Source organism: Muntiacus reevesi, chromosome 1, assembly GCF_963930625.1.
Source record: "Muntiacus reevesi chromosome 1, mMunRee1.1, whole genome shotgun sequence".
Classification (NCBI taxonomy): domain Eukaryota; kingdom Metazoa; phylum Chordata; class Mammalia; order Artiodactyla; family Cervidae; genus Muntiacus; species Muntiacus reevesi.
The window spans coordinates 66,082,267-66,105,150 of record NC_089249.1 but is presented as its reverse complement, the minus strand read 5'-3'; the positions used below and the strand labels follow the sequence as shown (position 1 = coordinate 66,105,150).

The following is a 22,884-nucleotide window of genomic DNA, read 5'->3' as shown; positions in this document are numbered from 1 at the left end:
GACTGCTTTGGAATGTATAAACTGTAGATCTCAAGCTTTACATGGAAAAGGATGCCTGTTAATGCAGAGATTAAATGGGGTGTCTAGAGAGGCCATAATTATTTGTTGTTGTTATTAGTAAGCGCTTTTGACACTTTTTCTTGGTATATAGCCTACACAGAAAATCACCTGGAAGCAGATCTTCTAGAATCTTGATCCTCTTATCTATTCTTTCCCCCTCCCACAGTACTTCTTTCCATCTAACTACTGTACAATGTCCTTATTTATTGTATCTACTGTCTGTCTTTCCTCCCACTAGAATGGAAGTACCAGGAGGGACAGATTTTCATCTGTTTGGTTCACTGAGGAATGTCCAGCATCCAGAACAGAGCATCTGGCACATATTGGTCATTAATAAGTGTTTGTTGAAATAAAAAATCTTTTTTCTCTAAGGGTCAATCCAGTGATCTCCTTCACTTATGCAAGAGCAGGCTTTCAAGGGAGGGGGCATGGAAGAAACACATCGACTTGCAAAGAGAACCTGGGTATTTCTGTGATACAAGGAGCCAACTCCTCCTCTACAGGCTGGAAGCTGGGATCTCCAAGGGGCCCCCACCCTGGCTCAGAGTAGGATGAGTTATGAGACTGCTGACCCAGGGAGGACAGGGCTCAGCTCCTTGACTTGGGCATAAAGCAGAGGCACAGAAATTTGTGATGAAGGTGACTTTGGCATAAGGTAGGACTGATTCTGGAAGGTCACCTACAGCAGTGAGAGTGGCCCTGCCAAGCTCCATCCTTAGAAACTACACTCTCAGCATCAAGCCTCCCTGGTTTTGAATTGTGTCTGTGAGCATCTGTGCTTTATATAAACTCATTCGGTGCATCCGTTAGCAAGATGTGTCCTAAGGTAATTACTTCTTTGCTTTATGCCATTTTGATTGATGAAAGGTTTCATTGGCTGCTCTGCTTTCAGATAGTGGGAGAGACCCCTATATATACATACATTCATACTTGGTGCATTCAGCCTTTGCCAGTGCATTGTTTATTTCTTAAAATGAATGACATAGAAAAAAAAGTGTAAATTGCCCTTTCTCAGAGACTGTAGCTCAGAACATGCTTTCTAGTGGAGAAGATGCAGAAATTCTTTCCTAAAACGTGTCCACAAAGCTGCTTCCCGTGGAATTGAGGATGTGTTGCTTGGCTGACTTGTTAAGGTTGTGGGGGTGTGTGTCTTTGATTAAAAATACATGTGCTTAAAAATGCATTCCCCTTGCCTCATGACATGTATGATAGAGAAATATTTTTTTCCAGGAATGGAAACCACTATTTGCCACTATTCTTATATCTGGGCTTCCTTTCTTGCTCTCCCTCTTTTGAGTGGTGGTGATGGTGATATGTGTGTATGCATGAGAGAGATAGAGAATTAAAGAGAGATGAGAGAGAGAGAGAATGTGAACTAGTGACTCAGCCCTCTGAAAACTGCTGATCCCACAGAATGGTCACAACTCTTGTTTAAAATAGCCACATCAGATTTGAATAAAAGTTGCAGGAGAGAGAAGAGCTGGTACCTAGATGACTCCAAGCTCTTACCAGCCAGGCACTGACTTCCAAAGCAGAAAAGCAGGTTCAGGGCTAGGTAGTAGGGAGAGGTGGGGTGGGGCTGGGATTCTGATGGGCTGGGTCATCAATTCCTTTTATCTCCATTGGGTTTCAGAATCTAAGAGGTCCATCCCCACTGCACCTCCCACTCTTGCCTAGCTGCCATCTGATCATCTGAAAATGCAACTCTGAGACAGAGAAGGCAATATCCCAGAAGGTTTAACTGCCTTCAGGAACCCAGACTCTTCCAAATATCTTGTTGTAGTCAGAACTTGGGTAGCAAGTGTTAAGCTAGAGGAAAATCATTTAGTAAAAGGAAAGTACAAACTGGTCAAAGAGTGCTCCAGGGAAGAGTGAAGGTGGAGAGAGGATGGAAGAGCAAGGTTTGCTCTTTGTGTTTCTAGAATGTTCTCCTTCCCCTAATTTCACAGCACTGAGTCACAGACTAAGACAGAATATCATCAGGGAGAAGGATGAGGATCCCTTTCTGTTCCTTACTCAATGTCATCCAGCTTCTTTCTCAACTGAGACTTGCCTTCTGGACCAATGATGATTGCATCACTTGTCTTAGTCTGCCAGATCTCCTTGCTGAGCAGGGCTCCTGCATCTGCCTCTGTATGTCCCAGGGTCTTATTCCTGGAGCTTTCCCTGGGCTTTTTGGAAAACCCACCACTGCATCTTTAAGGACCAAATTACAGAGAAAAGATACATTGTTGTTGAATACATACTGTATTTAACATTTTTTAATCCCAGAGAAGTGAAATGCAACATCTGTTTGAGTTTATGTAATGTCCAACGACTGACAATTCAGAATTTCCTAATTAAAGTCATTTTTAAGGCACTCTGCAGAGCCAGCTTTCATTCTTCCTTCATTGGGTTTTTCTCCAAACTGTAGCAGAATACCTGGGTTCTCTTTCTTCAGAGTGACACACACATGCTCATGCTTCGAACCTGCTCTTTGTCCTGACGACACAGAAAACAGCACAATTCCAATTGGGAAACAGGAAAGGAAGGAAATACGTGTGGTGAGGTGGGTCAGAAGAACGCGGAGAAGATGTACAAATCGATGAACTGACACAGTGGGAGCAGAAAAGAGAAGGAGCAGAAGGGAAATGGGACAGGGTGGGGTGGGCCAGATGGCTGGCAGCCAGTGAAAAATAGGCTACATTTCCCAGTGAGGTTTCAATTAATTTAGCTGGTTCCTTTTTTTTTTTTTTAAGATGTGGCCGATATAAGGGAGGTGTCCCAGAGTTATGGAAAGTGTATATACATTCAGTGTGCTTGCTTGTGCTCATGCACTGAAGAAGGTTTGATTTTAGACATAGGCATGATTTAGGGGCTCTAAAAAGCCCCCTTCTGATAAAAAATAACATCCCTTACTGGCCCACTACTGTGCCTGAAATTCCCACCACGAGAGCCACACTTTCGGATTAAGGCAAAATCTATAGCCCCTATTAAAACATAAGTGTCACCTGAGAGGGTAACACTGAACTCTTTAGCACCCACTGACTGAACTGCCTGTCACCTATCCAGAGCAGGACCCTGAGAGATGGGATGGAGGGGTGGGCACATTCTGACTGTTGGGGGAAGAAGGCTTGGTGACACGGGAGGCAGGAGCGGGACAGGCTGGGCAGCTGAGGGTGTGTGATGCAGTATTAATAGTTGCTCCAGGAGGTTTCTCAAGGGCAAGAGAGTAACTCTTGGAGGGACGGGGTGGCAAAAACAACTCCTCCCACACCACAGGTTTCCTTAGTGTGTGTGTGTGTGTGTGTGTGTGTGTGTGTGTGTGTGGTGTATCTAACAGTTTGTAAATGTTACAACATTCTGGGTATATACCCAATATATTGGGTTGGTCAAAAATGTTCATTCATGTTTTTCTGTAACATATTATGGAAAAACCCAAATGAGCTTTTTGGCCAACCCAGCAGAATTCACTTGGGCCTGTGAAGAACAAGGTATATCTCTATGGGTCCCTATGGTGTGTATACAGTTTGTGCACATGTGCACACACACACACACACACACATTTCCTTATAGTCCACAGTAAGAGATCTTGTAAGCTGTCTGGGATTTGGATGGGTCCAGTTCTCGGGGAAAGGACTGGCTTGGGGCAATGGGATTCCTTTCTTCATCGTCAGCAGACTTTCATTAACTTCAGGTGGCTCTGCAGAAATGGCCAAGGCTTGGGTTATAAAGATTGGGCATGGACCTTTCCACCTGGATTGGGATCTGAAGACATTCATGTGGAGTTGGGGAGCCTGGGGGAGCGGCAGGTGGAGAGAGAATGTGGCAAAGGGTAGGTCTGAGATCAGCCCCCAGGCTGCACAGGAACCACTCTTGGGTACAGCTAGCAGGATCTGCCAGGCTGATTGACCTAATGGGGAAGAGTCAGAAATGGGGAAGGCTCAGGGCTGGAGGAGTGGGACGAGAACGCGTCATTCCTCAATGGCCTTTTCCTATTCTTGGCACAGGAGAAAACTTGGGAAATCACGGATGAAGAATGTGGGCGGGGGGAGGGCCAAAGGTGGGAAGACACTAGAAGTGCTTCTCAATCCCAGTCTCACATTAGGATCATCTGGGTGACTTCCTAAAAACACCCGTCCCAGGCCCCACCCACAAAGATTCTGCTGGAATGAGTTGGGGCGGGGATCAGACACGGGTTTTCTGTAAGCTCCTCGGTGTCTCACATGTACATGCCGCGTTAGTTAGGAAGACAGCACCAGAGCAATTGAGAAGTCTAGTTCTGAGAGGGCCAGGCTGGAGCTGACTGCTCAGTCCCCATCATCACATGAAGGAGAGGAGATGGGTAGATATGAGGCGGGACAGTGGGGGGCAGTTCTGAGACCTTCTGTTTTGACAGTCAAGCCTCTACTAGTCTGTTTGGCTTTACAGCCTCATTCGGTCTCTAACCCGCTTCTGGTTTAAAATCTGTCTGAGGTGGAGGTGTCTGGGCACAGGGAGAGAATCTCCCCCCTGTTTCCTGTCGCTTCAGAGAGGAATAATTCACTGTGCTGTACGGGGCCAAGAAAACAAATTCTGGGGTGAGATGGGAGTAGATTTTTCCATTATATAATAAACACAGGTTTCATAAATAAATAAACAAACCAGTAAGCAAGGCAATAAACAAAAAAATGCACACAGTTTTTGTTCTCTTAGAGTGGTTCTCTCCCCACTCCATTGATCCTGGTGACGTACACTTTGCCCTTGGTCACCTGAAGGTAACCAGCCCAGTCGTGTGGAGGAAGTAGGACTGCTTTGGCCTCGGCTCTGCAAGGATCAGAGAAATCTGGACAGAGTATTAACACTGGCCACCCATGTGGAGGAGGGAGAAAGAGAGGAGATATATATTCCCTCTGTTTTTCACCCAAAAGTATAGAGAGGGAAGTTAGGGCTTGGGAACCAATGCTGGAACATTTTAGGTATCTGAAGTCGAAGTTGACCAGCACTTAGAACTGTGGGAATGGACTTGAGATCTGGATGGACCCAACCGTTCCACACAAAAAGATACAGCCAGCACAACTCCCACTTCAACACAGCCCCCCAGGAGCCAACCAGCCAGCCTGTGGAGAGTGCTGCGTGGCGTGTATGGGGGGGGAGGGGGACAGGTCATGGGGTGAGGGAATGGGAGGATGGCAGGGAGACAGGCAGGATGGCGCCCATTTTAATGGGAAGTCAGCTATCCAGGGCTTCAGCTTCTGGAGCCAGCAGCCATTGCTCACTTCCTCCTCTTTAGTCTCTGCCATGTGGTTCTGCTCCTGGGCGTGCCTTGTTCTACTAGGTGACCTGTATGTGGACATGGAAACATGTAAATAAAATGGTCATTAAGACAGTGGCCAAAGAATGTCATTCCTTAAAAGCAGATGTTTATAATCTGGGCTTCGTAAATAGATTGCAAGGGGACAATGCCCTGAGATTTTTATGCAAAATTATGAGTACTTATTTACATATGCATTGCTCTGTCAAGACAGTCTGTAGTATTTAAGTGGTTTTTAAACAAAAGCAATATTAGATTCTAGATCGTCTGTAAGTGTAACCCATTAGCAAGGGACGAAAGGGTCTAGAGAAATGGGTGGGAATTCCAGACCCTCCACGGCTTTGGTTCTCAGCATCCACAAGGCACAAGGTGATTTGTAAGAACTGCTGATTCACAGAACTCCACAGCTCTCCCAGTATACCTGTGCATGGGCATATATTTGAGCTGTCCTAAAACATTTTGGATGTGAGTCTATATTACTCAACTTGAAGTTGTTGATCAATTTTTCTTTTTTTTTTTAAAGACTATTTTTGGGGAGTACTTGCATATATGGTAAGTTGTGGTCCTAAAGAAGAAGTGAACTGAATTTTTTAAAATAAAAAGGGTATTTTTGAATGCATGAAAGTAGTTGCTTTGAGGTAAATCCACGCATTGGACATCCTCCTCTTGCTTTCCTGATCATTTGTTTATGCTTTGTATCATTGGATTGTTGATATGTGGGGTTGGTTATAGCAATGTACTATACTACTATAATGGCACAATGAGTTTTTGTGATTCCAAATGAACACTGCTGCATTCAGATTTTAGGCATGGTTTCAGTTTCAGAAAGAAAAAAAATCTCAAATTCTTATAGAGATGGTGAAATAAACCTGTTCCAATTGTTTGAAGTTTGCCGACAACCTCATTATATATACAAATGGGGACTTAATAGCCTAGTAGCCATTCTGGAAACTGTCCCTCCCTTCATCTTGTGCTCTGGAATAACTGCCACGCTCTAGTGTCAATGAATGCCAGTTCCCCTTCCTGCAGTGAGAGACTGACTGTGCTGGCCTCTGCCAGCCTTTGATGTCATGCATGCCACAGAGTGACACATATGGTGGGTGATGGGAAAGAGTGGGGTTCTGAGCGGATACAGGTGTGCAGAGGCTTGGAGACAACCTCGGAATCTGTCTACTGTTCATGGACCACAGTGGAGAGATACCTGTGTGCAAAAGTCACATCATCGTGATGATAACTTTATATGACTATTATATTTATTATCATATTCCTATTATATTAGTTATACAATAAAGATGCCTTTAGATTAGCATAATTTTTGCACAAAAAAGTTTATCAACTACATAGTTGAGTTTCATCTATCAGTTTTCCCCAAGGCAAGGCACAGGAAGCTTAGAGTTCTCTGTCAATGTGCTCCCACAAACCCTAAAACTTTAAGGGAGTGACTGTGGCACTGAGGACAGGTTTTCTTCCCATTTCACAGATGGAAAAGTGCAGGTGATCTGCATGAGAAGTCTTGCCTAATAAAGTCAATCTAATATCAGGCCTTAGGGATTCTCAAGTTTCCGCATCCACAAGACCTCCTGAGCACTTGAAATAGGCTTGGTAAATGACTCTTTCTCTACTGAAGAGGAAAAGACAAGATTGTTCTGGCTGCAGGAAGTTTGGAATCTAACTGAGTTTAGAGTTGCTTATTCTCTCATAAGAAATGGCCCATTTCCTTTCTGATAAACATGCCCTAAGATAGCATTTCTCTTGGCTATTGTGAATGGCTTTTTGGAGGTGGTGTTTTCTTGTTGTTTCTTCAGGTGAGATAGCGAGTCTTTAGTCCCTGATATGTGTGTGTGTGTGTGTGTGTGCATGTATGTACACTGTGCATGCATAAGTGCTGTGCCTGAAGAGGTAGGTAGGTTAGTGCCTTGGTCCCTGTTCATTGGATATGCACACACAAAGTCCTTCTTTATTTCCTAATTAATTAGTAATAATAGCTTTCTATAGTTTTTGGTATGTGAGGGAGTGAAGTGGGAAATAATCTAATTGGCTGTCTTGCTTTCATAGCCCAGTTTAATGAAATAGTTCTCAGCCTGAAGTGCATGTATTATCTTTCCTGTTATTTTTCCAATTAATATTTCATTGGATCATGTCTGTGTGGAATATTCTAATTGGTTTGAGGTGGGGGGTGAGGGGATGAGAGCAGATGGAGAGATGACCAGCTGTTCCTCTCATCACCAGGACCATGCATGTACTGATGCAGCTGTAGGTTTTCCCCAATGCCTTTCCTTGGAAGAGCTCAAAGAACTTGACAGAGTGCTGCCTTGTCACCTTAACCATCCTCACTGATCTCTTGGGCCAGACAGACAGACAAGGGGACCTCTTGCCAAGCTCCCTGGGTTCGCTGAGATGTGTGACTCCAAAGGGCAAATGAGTAGCTCCTGAAGTTTCCTGCGAGCATTGTCTACCTGCAGACTCTGTTTAGCCTAGAAGAGTGAACACCTCTTATAAATACTTGCTTTAAGAGTGAGTCTCCAGAGGGGCCTCACAATACCTTCCCATATCTGCTCTTTTTGTGAAGAGAATGATGCATAGAAGATGGCATGAAACAGGGCTGGGCCTGGGGTAAGGCAATCCGGGTGCCCAGGGCAGACACTGAAGGGACCTCCCTCTCAGCAGATGCAGAATCAGTGTTTACAAACAGGAGTGAGTGCCTTCTTAGATTTTCCAGGGCAGGCACCTTGGTTGGTTTATGTCTGGCCTGAAGCAAAGCATGCTGTCCTCTCTCCTGTCTCCTCCTTGCTCCCAGTGATGTTGGGTCTCAGGTATTCTGAGTTCAGTCCCCAGGCTTAGCCATCTCTCTATTCAGATGCTTCATGTGCATAATCAGAGCCCCTCACAATCCCCAGGGAGGTCTGCATGCAGCTAGGCTGCTGCTCTGCGTCTTGGCCTTCTCCCTTCATTGCTGTAAGTTGAACGTCTACTTTCCCTTCTCTCGGGCATTTCTGACCCAGTATTCAGCTGTTTTAAGGGCCAGGCCACATTTTCTGGGTTAGTGAAGGACAGATAGGAGCCGGAGGCAGAGAAGAGCCTCCTTTGCGTGGCCATGTGACCTGCTGCCCAAAGGCCTGACTTCATGTTTGTCTTGGTGAGAAAAGATAGTCGGTTCTCTTTGGGATCACTCTCCAGCTGGGCAAAATTGCCTTTCTTCCCAGAAAGTCTGTGGTGCGGCCAAGCTGGGAGTGACGCACAGACTGGGATGTGGGGGCGGGGGCCTTGGGAAGCAGCGCTGAAGCCAGTGCTGTGGCTGGTCCGGGGGGGCAGGCAGGGAAGGCAGAGAAAGGGGCCATAGCCAATTATATTTCCAGTGTGCTGAGACAGCCTGGGGTCGGGGGCAGTGTAGGAAGAAGTATTTCTTCCTTTTACAAGCATCCATGTGACCAAATCTGTAACGTTACCTACAAACTTGTAGTCCCAGCCAAGATCTGGTGCATCTCGTAGAGATGGGAACTGTGTAGAGACAGACCACACAGGCCAGTGGAGACCCACATAAAGATATGTATACATATAATAATAAGAGTAATTTCCCCCTCTGTATTTCTTGCCTGAGCCCATGATAGGAAAAATGTAGCTGTCCTTTGCTGCCTTCTCCAGGAGGTTTAAATAGGCAAGTCATTTTGGGATTTCAAGTCTGGCCCAGATCTGATCAGCCTCTTTTCCTTTCTGAAAGATCTCTTGAAATTCCAGCTATAAATTCTTCCCAGAGCTGCTTTCTACAGGGCTATGTAGAGGTCTTCTTTCTTTCCTTGACTGCCAGGGTCCAGGCCTCACCATCAATGTATCTGGGGGCAGGGTGAACTCGGGACCGCCACCAGCCCCCACAGGGCCAGGCCTCCCCTGGCAGGGACATTGGGTTTCCCTGAGATGGTCTTGGGCTTCCAACTTGATGGGGCTTGAGGGCCTGCAACTCATCCTGGGCCCCGTGATTCTACTGACACGACAAGACCTTACATCAGGCAGCACTTCAGACATTTTGGAGTGTTTCCAGACATCACATCACTGTGTCTTCCTGACTATGATGCTGAGGCTGAGATGAATGACATGATCTGTTGAAGGTCTAGTTCATCAGCTGGGTTTAGAAGACTCAGGTCACTCGGAGGTCCTGGGCTCTGGCCTCTGACCTCAGAGTGCCCAAGTAGCCCTCCTTTCCAATACGGAAGAGAGAAGTCACCTGAAAGCGCAGAGCCTAAGACCACCGAACCCAGATTCCTCAGGAGAGCTTACTCTGCCTGGTCAAAGCGCACCAGAGATCAATCAGGGCGGCTGTGCACAGACTTCCTCTGCAAGTGAGTCAGCCCTGCCTCAGGAGAGCAGTGGAGAAAATGCTCCACCAGAGCGGTGGAAAGGTGAGGAGCCAGAAGACTGAAATTCAAATCTTAAGAGCACCATTGGTAGTAGTGTGACCTTGGGCAGGTCACTTGACCTTCAAGTCTCTCATCTGTAAAATGGGCATATAAACTAGATCTTACAAGATTGTTGAGAATCAAATCAAAAAGTACTTGTGTCTGTGCTATGCAAATGGCAACAAACTAGTCAGATGGGAATTATTGTTGTTAATAACAGTAAGAATACAAGGATTAGACCAACACTAAGAATTTCTATCTTGAATAGAGATGTTTCATACTCTGTGTAAAAGGGAGAAAATAGACTGTAAGCTGTAAAGTGCTGTAGACCTCACAGGGATTGTTAGGAGGAAGGTCAATTAGCAATGTGACCCATCATGGGAGGGAGCACGGCTGACCAAGGTGGGCAGCAGGACTCCATCTCTCCAGAGGCATTCTTGTGAGTGTTTAAAGATCACCAAACAACCTTGGCTGTCCTCTAGTCACTGAGCTGGCAACTCTTCTGAAGGCCTTCCACAGGCAGATGTCCTAACTAAGAAACTGGAACCAGACGTACTCAAGATCTCAAAAGAAATTAATGGCAATAAGACTCTGGGGTAAAAATATCTCTGGGCCCTGAGCTAGCTCACTCCACTCCCTTTCTGTCTAAGGATCATTTAGGCTTAATTATAGAGTTCAGGCATTCATTGGGGTTTTGATTAATTTTCTTTTCAGCTTGAAGCATGTGTGAGTGTAGCAGGTCTGTGTGTGTGTGTGTTTACATCTTTTTTTGCAACTCAGTTGGGAGCTGGCTCTGGCAATGTTTAATTGCGCCCTCGGTTCTAACAAGAATAGTCAATGTGCCAACTGGAGCTTGGAAAGCCATTGTCTCCAATGCCTCCGCCCCATGGGCTGTTCCTGCTGCATTGAGGGGTGGCGGGTGGTAGGGCCTTGCTCAGCTGGCACCTCGGCTGTGGGATGCTTGCTTTCCTCCCCTTTTTGTGCTCTTGGTGTTTCAGGGATTCTGGGACCCGGAGAGTAGATTTCCTACTTTGCTAATTACCAGTACTGTGCTAAAAGCTGGTGAGTGACAGCCAGCTCACCCACACTGCAGCCCCTGGCAGGATTTTTTTCTGGGCAAATCTCCTTGTGGATTACACAGTTTTCTACATAAAAAAACAGTGCTATTTCTCTTATTTTATTATGCCCCCTTAGTTGATGGGTAGGGACTACATGACTAGTGTAGGTGAAAGTGACTTTCTTTCTCCATTCCTTCCTTCTCTTCTGAGCTCTCTAGGCAGGGAACAACTCAAGAGGCACCACAGCATAGTATAGCAAGAGATTTGGAGCCAAATGGCTCAGTTTGAATCCTAACTCCTCACATTTTCTATTTGTGTGCCTATCCACTTAACCTCTGTGGATCTCAGTTTATTGTTACACTCATAAGACTGTCTGGGGATGAAAAAAAATGCATGTGGAAGCCTTTGGTAAATGACTCCATAAATCATACTTCTTTTATTTTACTGCTCAGAATGACTGCTGAGAACATGATTTTGACCTGTGAGATATTCCTAGCTCCAGAAAAGAGGGAATTGGAAAAAGGCCCATGGAAAGTAAGACAGAGAAAGAACTAGCTTCCAACCTTCTTGGGTGCTGTGGACCAAAGCAACAAGCTGGGAATGTAAGATGCTGCAAAGACCCAGATTAAGAGTTCAAAACAGTTGGTATAGATAAAAGAGAATCAGGAACATTCATTTCTTGGGCATAACTGTTCTTTAAAGGATGGATTTGATTGTCTCTAGTGCTAAGAGGGTGAATGACTCAAGGATTGTGACCATGTTTTGCCTGGAGTCAAGAGGAGAACTATGGGTCTCAGGTGGGTGTGACCATGCTGTGATATGAGATATGGGGACCCAGGTCTTCTTTTGGCTCTGCTGCTGATTATGACCTTGAGAATGATGTGACTCTGAACAGATGAGACCTCAATTTCCTTGAGATTATGGAATAAAAAAATCTCAAAGGAATCTATGAAGAATCTATGACTTAATAAAATGCTCTTTTCCGCATAGGAATTAAAAACTCTTGTGCCACTAAGAGACTGTTGTGGTATGTATGTGTGTTTAGAATCCAAATATAGTAGTAAGACCACTCAACTAAAACCTGATCGAGGCACCACACAGACCCCTTTAAACTGACGGCATCTGGTGTCAGATACAGGAGCTGTCAGGGGAAGAGAGGTCTGATGGGGGGATGGAGGTAAACTCACTCTTGTTGGAGAGCCTTTCTCTTGGCAATATCTGACTAAGCTGAAAGGTAATGACCGAAAGGCACTGTTTCCTTGTAAAGCAAATCTAACTTTAAAATAATAGGCTGCAGAGCAATAGAACATTCTGCCAGGCTGACTTCAGAATTGAGAGACCCAACTACAGATTTCAGAGCACTACCACTGACAATAATCATAATGTATATTTGCATAGTACCTTTAACTTTTATAAGTACCTTCCTATCTATTTCTCTCATTTTTTTTAATACCTAATTTTCCAGAAAACTTGCCCAGGGTAATTTCTTTTAAAACTCTAGAAAATGTGAGTTTTCAGTGGGAAAAATGTCTAAGTATGTAGCATTTATAAATATAGATATGCCCTTGAAAAAGTTATGCTATATGTAAACATAATTGTGTAAGTCATATCATATTTTCATGGGCAGAAATCTTGTGTAGCATTTTGTAATGTAAAAAAAAAACTTTCTTCTTTAACCTTCTGTTTGTTACAATTTTAGATTTGTAAATATCAGGTTTTCTTAAAGTAGGGCCATAAGGATTAGATTTCAGGATCAGTATCCACACTCCAGAATTCCATAAGGGTAACATGTAATACAGTCACAGGGAGAGATTCCTATTTCTGATGTCAATATGGAAAATTAAGCAGCTTTGTATTTAAACCATGGAGCTCTCTGAGACTATCTCTCCCATAAAATAAAGAGAAATAGGAAAGGACAGGGAAATCCAAATGTAACAGTTGAACTGTTTCTAAATGGAAAGTCTCCAGGTCTTCTGTGAGTCACTGATGTGTCATTAATGTGGTGTTATAAATAACTCAGCTTGCCATCAATAACTAGTCTATAAGAGAGTAGTTGGTGGTTAGGGTGTAAGGTTAAAATTTGGAGCGGGTCTGTTTAACCTCTCACGTAAGTAAGCACCTACTCCTGTGACCTGAAGTAACCTGAAGTAAATGAGACTAAACTTAATTTTTAATAAAAGTAATGAACAAGTCTTCCTGCTCTTTCTTCTCCATCTTCAAACTCAGATAAAAGATAGATCCGTGGAGCCAACCATGGGATTATAGTAACTGCATGAACCTTAACTGTCTCATCTCTGAAATTAGGCTGGCAATATCCACTCATAAAATCCACAATGGTATTGTGGGAGTTTTAGAATTATTTTGCATGGAGGATTTTGAAAAAGGATCTTTCTATCTATCTATCAAAATTAGCACTATCAAGAATAAAAGGAAAAGCTCTTTTGTAATGATTTAAAAGTTCTTTTTGTGGTGATCCTTATGGCAAAGATTGGATACCTTTAAAAACGTATATTGTCCTGACTAGAGGGAATATAGCTTCTCATCCTTATTGGTTGGATCTCACCAATACAGGTTTGTTTGCTGTGAGTAGTTCAGATTTTCATTGAGAGTCTGAAGTTAAGCATGAAGAAGCACTTTCTCACAAATGCTCAAACAGTTAAAGTTGAGCTTCTGTGAAACTGAGCTAAAATAAACACATAGAGATACACAGCATACGTACTGTGTATACATGAAGGCTACAAGCATGCATGCAGATATGGCCAGCAAGTCTGCCAGCAATCATGTTGGCACGTGTGTCTGCATGTGTGGATGTGTAAGAGTAAAACACTATTCTTACTTGTTGAAATGTTCTCAAAACCATACCTGGGTTCATGTTTTATAAACAATTATCTTTTTGTAAATTTAGGGCTGGTAATGGGAAGAGAAGCAGCAGCTGTAAACAAAACCACAATTTGGGTTTCAGTAAAAACATGGTGAAGGCCCCAAAGAGCACAGCTATTGCAGAATTCAGAAACTATCTATCCAAATACTGGGGTTGAGGATACTCTAAATAAACAGATTTTGGAAAGATGTGGGTAGGTGGAAACCTAGAGTCATCATCGACTAGAACCACCGTCAGCACCCTGGACAGTTCCTAAGAGGCTCTCCCGCGGAACGGAACAAGTATGTCTTGTTTTCTTAGCGTTTCTTTCATTTCAGTGAATGTGCTGATGATCTGATGATTGACTAACACATGCATAGGTATTACTTTGCAGTAACAAAGTTACCCCCTCCTCTTTCCATTGCCCATTCACTTTCATTCCACCCCATTCCCCAGCACCCTCCAGTTAGACAATGGGACATATGTCTTACAAACACCTGGTGTGGATGTTTTCACTTTCACTTCTAATTGGTTGGGAAGCAGCATTTGCCACAGGCACTGTTTAATTTTGTTTCCATCCCCTGCATCTCACAGGAAAGAAATGGTCAATAGTTCAGAAAAAATAATCATCCTGGTCAGCTCCAAAATATGGCTACTTGCATGGTAATCACAGCAAGTCTCAGAGTAGTGATTTTCTTTATTCCTAAAAGGAAGGGATTTTTTTCCTAAGGATTATGGTTCTACCACCCAAGGAGCAGCTCTACTCTTCACAAGTGGCTGCAAAGGCTGGCAAACCACGAGGTCTGCTTTGGCTCAGAAACTCCGTTTGGCTCCTGCCACTCCTGGCAACCTCACTGCGTGTCTCAGCGGCATAAGCTCCACACACAGTCAGGCCAGTCTGCTTCTACTTAGGAGGGATCACGACTAGAGGTGGCCCCCGCTTGGGCCTCCACATGAGGACCTGGGCATCGTTGGCATTGGGCTTCACTAGTGCATTGGGGGGTATGGGCTCCATCCGGCTCAGGATCCGGGGCTGCTCCTGCTGAGTCCTGCCCACCAGCCGGGCCCGTTGCCCCAAGAGTTGCAGAGGGTCCACCTCAATGTCCACCCTCATCCTCCACTTGATGGTCTGCAGAATGATCTTCTCTTTCGTCGTCGTGTTCATGGCCACCAGCCAGGTGGTGAAACTTTGGTCCCTCTTGATCCTGGTGAGCAGCGGTACATTGCTGTCACTCACTGGCACTGCCCACGTCACGCTGGGGTAGAAATTGTCATTCATGCTGACGGAGAACCTGGAGATCTTGTTGGTGGGGCCAACCAAGGTCACAGTTTCTGTGGTGTTTCCGTACCAAGGGTAGCTCACCCCATCTGAGTCACTGATGGCTTTTACTCGCCCTTCCCTCAAGTCGGGCAGTTCCCAGCTTGACCTGGCAAAGCAGAAGAGACGCACAGAAAAGAAGAGGCTGAATGAATTTTTTAAAAGCTGGCGAGGTGCCCACCACTTACTAACAGTCATTTTGGGCAAAATAGGAAGTTTAGAGGGGGAGTTCAGGTAAAAAATTTCTATGCTGTCCTGGCTTAAGGATTAAATGAGAACAAATCAAAACAGAACAAAAATAAAATGCAACACCAATACAAATTAAATTAAGCCATAAGTAGTTCAACAGAGAGCAAAAATCTCAAAGAAGCATTTGTGAGATCCACAAAGGCACCAACTAGCTGCAATAATATAATTGTAATGAACTATCTAGAGGTATTCAACTGAATAAAAATACCTTCTCAGGAAGTATGAGCTTATGTAAGGTTTGCTTGTTAAGAAAAGATGGTGGTTGAAATACAACATACTTGTAAGGAAGTTTCAGGTGGAAAGGAGGGCAAAGAGAGTTAAGGTTAAGGTTACACTGATTTCATATGAAATCACAGTAGTAGAATTTCTACTCAACAGAGAAAAATGTTTAAATTCTAGTCATTGACCAATCCAGTGTTTAGGAAACCTGCACACAGAAACTCATAACAGGAGATAATGGTCAGCTCTGGGAAGGCACCTCCGTGAGCAAGCTGAGCCACAGACCGGCATCCATAGTCTACTGTGCTCTTCTTCCACCACCTCTGAGTCCAGCCTGGAAGTCTAACTGCTTAGCTTAGCAATCACGCCATTCTGGGTACATTGCTACTCCTCCTGGCTGCTTCTAAATTTGAACAGAAGGAAGGAGAAGATATGCCCATATTCTTAGCCCATGTTTCTCCCCCAATACTATGGAACATTCTCCATCATCATCATCATCATAACTGATACTTATTGAGTGCTTACTCTATTCCAACCTCTATGCTGAGTTTTTTATGTTATCTCAGTTAACGCTCAGAATATCCCACAAGATATATATATCTTTATTTCCATTTATACTTGAGAAGATGGACAAGAAATATTAAGGCACATGCCAAGAGTTCTACAGGTTGTAAGGCATGGAGCTGGGAGTTGTCTCACTCCAAAGTCTATGATTTTGACCACTAAGCAACAATGCCTTCTGAAGTGTCATTACATGATGCTGGAAGAAGCCAGAGTGGAGGGGATTCAGGTTATCCAATGATCTAGCAGCTCCCAGAGCAGCCACAGGAAGCTGGACTGGACCCCACTGGGGGGCAGATATTTAGTCAGCAGAGTCTGGCTATGGAACCTCCATATATCCTTTCCTGGGACCAAGAATAACTCTCAGTAATGTATAAGAATTTAATAATTAAGGAAAGAAAGGAGACTGTGCCACTCATCAGCAAAGAGGTGGTTTTGTTTGATATAAAGTTCTTCCTCTTATGAAGTTACAGAAGAGCCTGCAGGACTTTATACCAATGGCCTGAAAGGGAGCTGCATCGCCAGGTTAATACTGAACTGTCTCAGAATCTTTCATACAAGGACACTAACTACTGCCTCTTGCTGCCGCCCCCGCCCTGCCCCCCGCCCCAGCATTTCCTATGCTAGTCAGACCCAGCCTGAAGGGAAGGGAAAGCTGGATTGCCTGGAGAGGAGGTGAGCCCACTGCTTCAAGAACCTATTATCTTGCCTCCATGCCCTTAATAACTGCTGGCAATAACTGCAATGTATAATGGTTAGCAGAAACTAAGTAATATGAACTGACTTGATGCAGAAAGTTGGAGATTTTGTTACTATTTTGTTACCTGTGCTAGCTGTAGCTGGACCAAGGAGTAGCCAGATAATTCTATAGCTGCTTCTTACTGTACAAAAGGGAATAAGTGTTGTTTGAGTGGGATATAATCATACAAGGGTCAGGTCAAGTGAGAATCGAACTGCTTGCTGGGTTGATGAAACAACCACACTGGAGGTAGCTTTGTGTCCCAAGTCAAAGGGTTGCTACAATTATTCAGTCACAAGGCGCTCATTTTCTGTGTTGCTCCAACCCGCTTCTTCACTTTGGTTATAGTGACCAGGCTCTACTGGCCTGTGGTTCCTCTGTGGGACTGGAGGACAAGTATTCTCAATAGTGTAAGGCTGTACTCGCTCTCCTGTCCTAAACACTGGGCCAACTGTGGCATGTTGTTTGGCTTGTTATAACACTGTCCTTTTCTGGGCTGAATATCTTGCCATTCAATTATTTTTCTCTATAGAGTATTTACAGTTCACAATTTGCCTTTATTTTCCTACACAGAATTATGTGAGCAGAGACTTGGGCCCAAAGCTTAGTTTGGTCCCAGATTTTCTGAAAGCAGAGATAATAAAATAAAGTTGCACTCTTGTGCCTGTCTTGAAAGAGAAGGAAGATACCCTTGTCTTGGAAGATTCTCTGGATCAGAGAAACGAAACAGGCTTCTTAATCATCACAATGGACACGAACTTGAGCAAATTCCAGGAGATAGTGAAAGACAGGGAAGCCTGGAGTGCTGCAGTCGATGCGGTCACAAAGAGTCAGACATGACTTAGCAACTGAACAGCAATCATCACATCAAAACAAAGGCATCTGGAAAGTGTAGCCAGTGAATGTGGTGACCTTGGGAGGCTACACACTTGTTCATTCCACCCACTGCTCTGACTTTGCCCACTGCTCTATGGGAATCCCTCAGGTCTGAGGCATGGTCTCTTTCACAGACCCAGATACCCCAGGACTACAACGGTTAAGGAAGAGTTTGATTTTAGAAGCAGCCAAACTCATTGTGACTTAAACCTAGTGATTGGGAGTAGGTTTCTTTCTGAAAAGTATCATATCATTTTTATTTCTTTTATGAATAATAGCTATTACATGTGCACTTCAAGGTAGTAGTTTTTACAAAAAGAGTCCTGCCTATATAATGCATAACTGGTTAATGCAGTTTTTAAAATAGTTTTCAAAGAGATCCCTGATAAGTTCCAAGAATAGCACCACTGGAATCTTTCTATGACTATTACAACTACTTTGAATGAGATGCCAGAATCACTTCAAATTCCACATGACCCAAACTAAGTCCGCCACACCCACCATAAATTTGAGCTTCCCTGATAGCTCAGTTGGTAAAACATCTGCCTGCAATGCAGGAGAGCCCTATTCAATTCCTGGGTTGGGAAGATCTGCTGGAGAAGGAATAGGCTACCCACTCCAGTATTCTGGCTTGGAGAATTCCATGGACAGTACAGTCGATGGGGGTCACAAAGAGTTGGACACGACTGAGCGACCTTCACCATAAACGTGGTCCTTTCACCCTGTCTCTGCTGCAGGCATTGGTCTACTGCTCATCCCATCTTCCAGGCCAAAAGTGTGATCATTTTTGGCTCTTCCTCTGCCCTGTCCTAGACTGCCACAGCTACTGTGTGACTGCATATTGTGAATTTTTCCCCATAAATGATGCTTGACTTTATCTCCCTTTCTCCATCAAACTCTCACTGCCCTCGTTTAATCCAAGCCCTCAGCATCTCTGACCTGGTCTACTAGAATGGTCCACAACTGGTCTCTCTGCATCCAACTCTGATCCCTCTTAAATTCATCTTCCAGGCTGCATTGATGTGCAAATATGCAGATATGATTATGTCTTTTCTCTGCCTAAAACCCTTCATATTCTCCTTTACATGGACATCGCTGGCATCACCTACAGGAAAAATTCCAGTTCCTTAATAGGACGTTTGTCGCCCTCTGTGGTCTGGCCTCCTGTCCCCATAAACCATGCTGTTTCTCGCCTCTGCCCCTTTGCTCATGTCGTGCCTTCTACCTGCACTGCTCTTTCCTCTCCCAAAGTCTTACTGTGTATAACTACCTGATATCTGAGAATCATTGCACGCACCACCTCCTCCAGGAAGCACTTCCATGGATATCTCCAGGTCCTTATAGGTCCCAGATTTTAATTATCTGGAAGGCTTGCCCCTTTGCCCCCATTATTCCTGGCAATCTTTCATGATTTCTTGAATCTCAGTGCAATCTTTCCTGATCGCCATGTTTAAAATCAAAACTTCCTGCCCCAGCCCTCACCATCCCCCATCTTTGCTTCATTTTTCTCTATAGCACTGTCTAATATAGTATATTGGCCTTCCCTGGTGGCTCAGAGGGTAAAGTGTCTGCCTGCAATGCAGGAGACCTGGGTTCGATCCCTGGGTCAGGAAGATCCCTTGGAAGAGGAAACGGCAACCCACTCCAGCACTCTTGCCTGGAAAATCCCATGGACAGAGAAGCCCAGTTGGCTGCAATTCATGGGGTCACAAAAGTTCTGGGCATGACTTAGCGCCTAAGCATGGGTAAGGAAAAGAGAACTATGCAAAGTCACATAGATGGGAAGGGGTGATGCCAGGAGTTAAAGCCAAACCTCCTTGACCTCAAACTCTGCCTTTTCCACTGCATCACACTTGTGGGAACAGCTCCTTTGAATTCTATATTTCACATTTCCTTCCTTGAAGTCTTGGTGTGATGGATGCAAGAAGCACCAAGGCTGCCCTCAGGAGTCTTGGATGTCAGCCCCAAGGTGGCAGCCGGCTGACCTTAGCAAGTCAGCCTCAGGCTGTTCATGTGTAAAATGGGAAGAAAAATAAGCCCACCTCCTTAATCTCAGGGCTATTTCAAGGATCAGATGAAGTGATGTGATGTGTGAACAACTGCTTTGTAAACTGTAACACACTAAGTCAATATTAATTCTTATCATCTCATTCCCCTCCTTCTCCAACAACCCATCTCCTCACTGTTGTAAACACAGTGTTTTTGTTTTAGACAATCAGCCATTGACCCAAAGCTCACAGTTAATGGACTCGCCAATGGAGCTAATAATGAAAACATCGATTATTGCAACCTTCATGCTTTGTGAATCCTGTTTCTAAAATAAAGAGGCAAATCTCAATCAAACAAGCTTATGTGAAGCATTTCATTCAAATAAGCAGTCCCTGGGTTTAAGTACAGGCCTCCACCCAGACCCAGCCAGTTTTCCCAGTGTCCATGAGGGCCAGAGCAACCTCTCTGAGGGAGCCTTGCTTTGCTCTCGTGGAAGCCTTGTGGTCATCAAGTGGACGGGGGCAGGGGCAGCAGCCTTATTGAAGGCGGGGAGTGGGCAGGTGTGCGGGGCACTGCTGACACTAACACCCTCTGATGGAGACTGGAATGGGAGTCAGAGAACCACACATGAGAGGACAGATGTTTTCAAGCCTGTATAGCTGCCAGGGAAGGCTCTGAGATCCTGGATGGTTTTACCCACCAAGCCTAGGTAAAAAGAGCCCCTGCCTGGCCCTACACTTTAGAGAGACCCACTCTAGTATCTCCTGGCCATGCCCTTACATGGTGGGCAGGGAGTCTGTGGGGCCAAGAGGGCATGCCCACCTATAACCTGGACCCCTCCTTAAAGATCCTCCTCTGGGTGTCTGAGATTCAGCTCACATGGCCCCAAACTTGCCTTCAGGGTCTACATAGGCCTTTTTCCTGGTCTATTTTCCTGAGGGTAGTCCACGCCACCTGTGTGTACCCCTGGACCCAAGGTGTTTGTACTCATGGAATTTGCACATGCCTCTGTATGATGAACCACATCTTGATGTGATGCAGAGCATGGGGAAGGAAGAGCAATGGAACTAGATCCTGAGGGTCGGGTATGACACAGAGCAAGGGGAAGGAAGAGCCACGGAACTAGGTCCTGAGGGTCGGGCACTCCTATGCGGCTGTATCTGGCACAGAACTTTGGGAGCTTAAGAATTCTAAACCTGAACCTGGCTCTCCAGGTTGTTATAAAGGTACATCTGTTAAGGTCAGAGGATAGAACTTAGCATTCTGTTAGTATGACTTTTACATTTAGCATTGTTAGTTTGACTTAAAATTAATATTCAAAAATATGGTATGTGGGCCTTCATGCTTCTCTTGGACCATGAAAATATTAGGGGTAGGTAAGAGGTGGGACTCATTGGAAAAGATTGTGATACTGTGAAAGACTGAAGGCAGGAGGAGAAAGGATGACACAGGACGAGATGGTTGGATGGCATCATCGAATCGGTGGACATGAGTTTGAGCAAACTCCAGGAGATGGACAGGGAAGCCTGGTGTGCTGCAGTCCATGGGGTCGCAAAGAGTCAGACAAGACCGAGTGACTGAACAACAGCGAGAGATGGGAGATCTCTAGCCACAGCTTTGGAACCATGGAGAGTTCCAATTCTGAATTTTCTCGGGTATGTGAGCTTTATTCACATCCATTTAGTCTTAACTCTTGGAAATAGCGTTGCATCTACCTCTTACATGGATTGCATGAGGTGGACACCATTCCACTTCCATTATAATGATAAGAAACCTGCTCAAGGTCATCCAGCTAGTGCTGGGCAGAATTGGGTTGCGAACACAAGATCTTATTCTAAATTCCCTACACTGACTCTCTAGCATTAAATGAGTGCTCCAAAGGCTCTGAAAAATAATAACAGTCATGGATGATAATGGCTGACACACACGCTATCAGCATACCCCTTGTTAAAACATTAAAACATTTTTTGAACAATTACTAAACTGACTTCCCTCTTCCTAGAAGCGCCCTCCCAGGCTACCCAGCTTCTTCCTTGGGCCCTGGTTCTGTCCAACAACTGAAGGGTTAGCGCAGGCATGGCAGAGGACACGTTCCGCCACTGATTCTCCATCCTGGTCATGTCACAGGCCATGTTCTGAGAGTCTGTGGCCTAACTGCCATGACAAGCCTGCTCTTAAGGGAAGTCTGACCGCTGCGTAAACGTCATTGCACTTAGATGGTGGAGAAGAGGCCCCTACTTGTTTCTCATGGTTTGAACCTATGGAGTTACCAGTCAGGAGTGTGGAAAGTTTAAAGAGCACATCAGGTTTTCTGAGAATTCATCTTTCCTTCTTCCGACTGTGTTAGGAGCCCTGTGACCATGTCCCAGGAAACCTCCTGCTCTGCATTACTTCTGGCAGATGCAGCACCCAGTATCTTTCCTCCCCACAACCCCCTGCAGAAGAGGCTCTGGAAGCAGCAGTCCAAGGCAGGCGGGGAGGTGGAGAGGGAGACGATGGAGAAAGCCCGCTGGGGACAGGGCTCACAATTGGAAGAGGTCTAAGGTGGCGGTGGGGTGAAGCCAACACCCTGTGTCACCCAGGGGAGTTATGAAGCCACGGCCCCTCGGCTCACGCAGGCACCAGTCCCAGCCCGGGTGCTGGAACACGTACTGATTCTCAGATGGTCTGCATCATGATTACAGAGTAAGTTTTAAAATTAGGTTTTTCCTCATTCTGCTCTGTTTATGTCAGACTCTTGAGAAGCCTGTAAATACCACCCTCCCACCTCCCCCTCCGCCCTCTTCCTTCCTGACCACATCCTTTTCTTTCTGGCACACAGGGAGGCCTTTTTTCCCCCACAGCAGAAAAGACAATTTCCAGTGTTTTTAAAGAGTCATCAGTGTTGGGCAGGACTCCATGTTTAAGTGAAAGGCTTCTTTGGTCAGTCACCCTCATGTTCTGTTTAGACTGGGTTTCTCTACCACTGGAGACACCTTTTTAGCATGTACTTATCCTTCACCACTTGGAGGTCAGTTACCTTCTCAAAGCCCCTGCCTCAGAGGCCTCTCCTGGGCTGTCTTATTTGACAGCTCTGAGGTCTTGGATCAGTGGCCAGCTTTCTGGGTCATGTCTGAGGATGGTTTGTCTCTGACTCCAGTTCTGAGTTTCTTGGAGCAAAGTCCTTTCCCCACGGAGCGAGAGTGAGCTGCAGGCCGGGGTAGTTTTACCTGGGAGGATCCTCATGCACCTGTGGGGTGGGAGTGAGGAGCTCTGTCCCTTACAGAGCTAACCAGGCCCTGCACATGAGGGT

At 45.0% G+C, this 22,884-nt stretch overlaps 1 protein-coding gene across 1 annotated transcript in view; it reads right to left on the bottom strand.

Moving 5' to 3' along the window:
* Positions 1–14,545: 14,545 nt before the first annotated feature.
* The window catches only part of FAM78B (family with sequence similarity 78 member B), a 93,819-nt gene continuing 85,480 nt past the window's right edge, over positions 14,546–22,884 (bottom strand). Inside the window, exon 2 of the mRNA XM_065924798.1 lies at positions 14,546–15,068. Coding sequence (XP_065780870.1) covers positions 14,546–15,068 — 523 coding nt within the window. The remainder of the gene's footprint in view (positions 15,069–22,884) is intronic.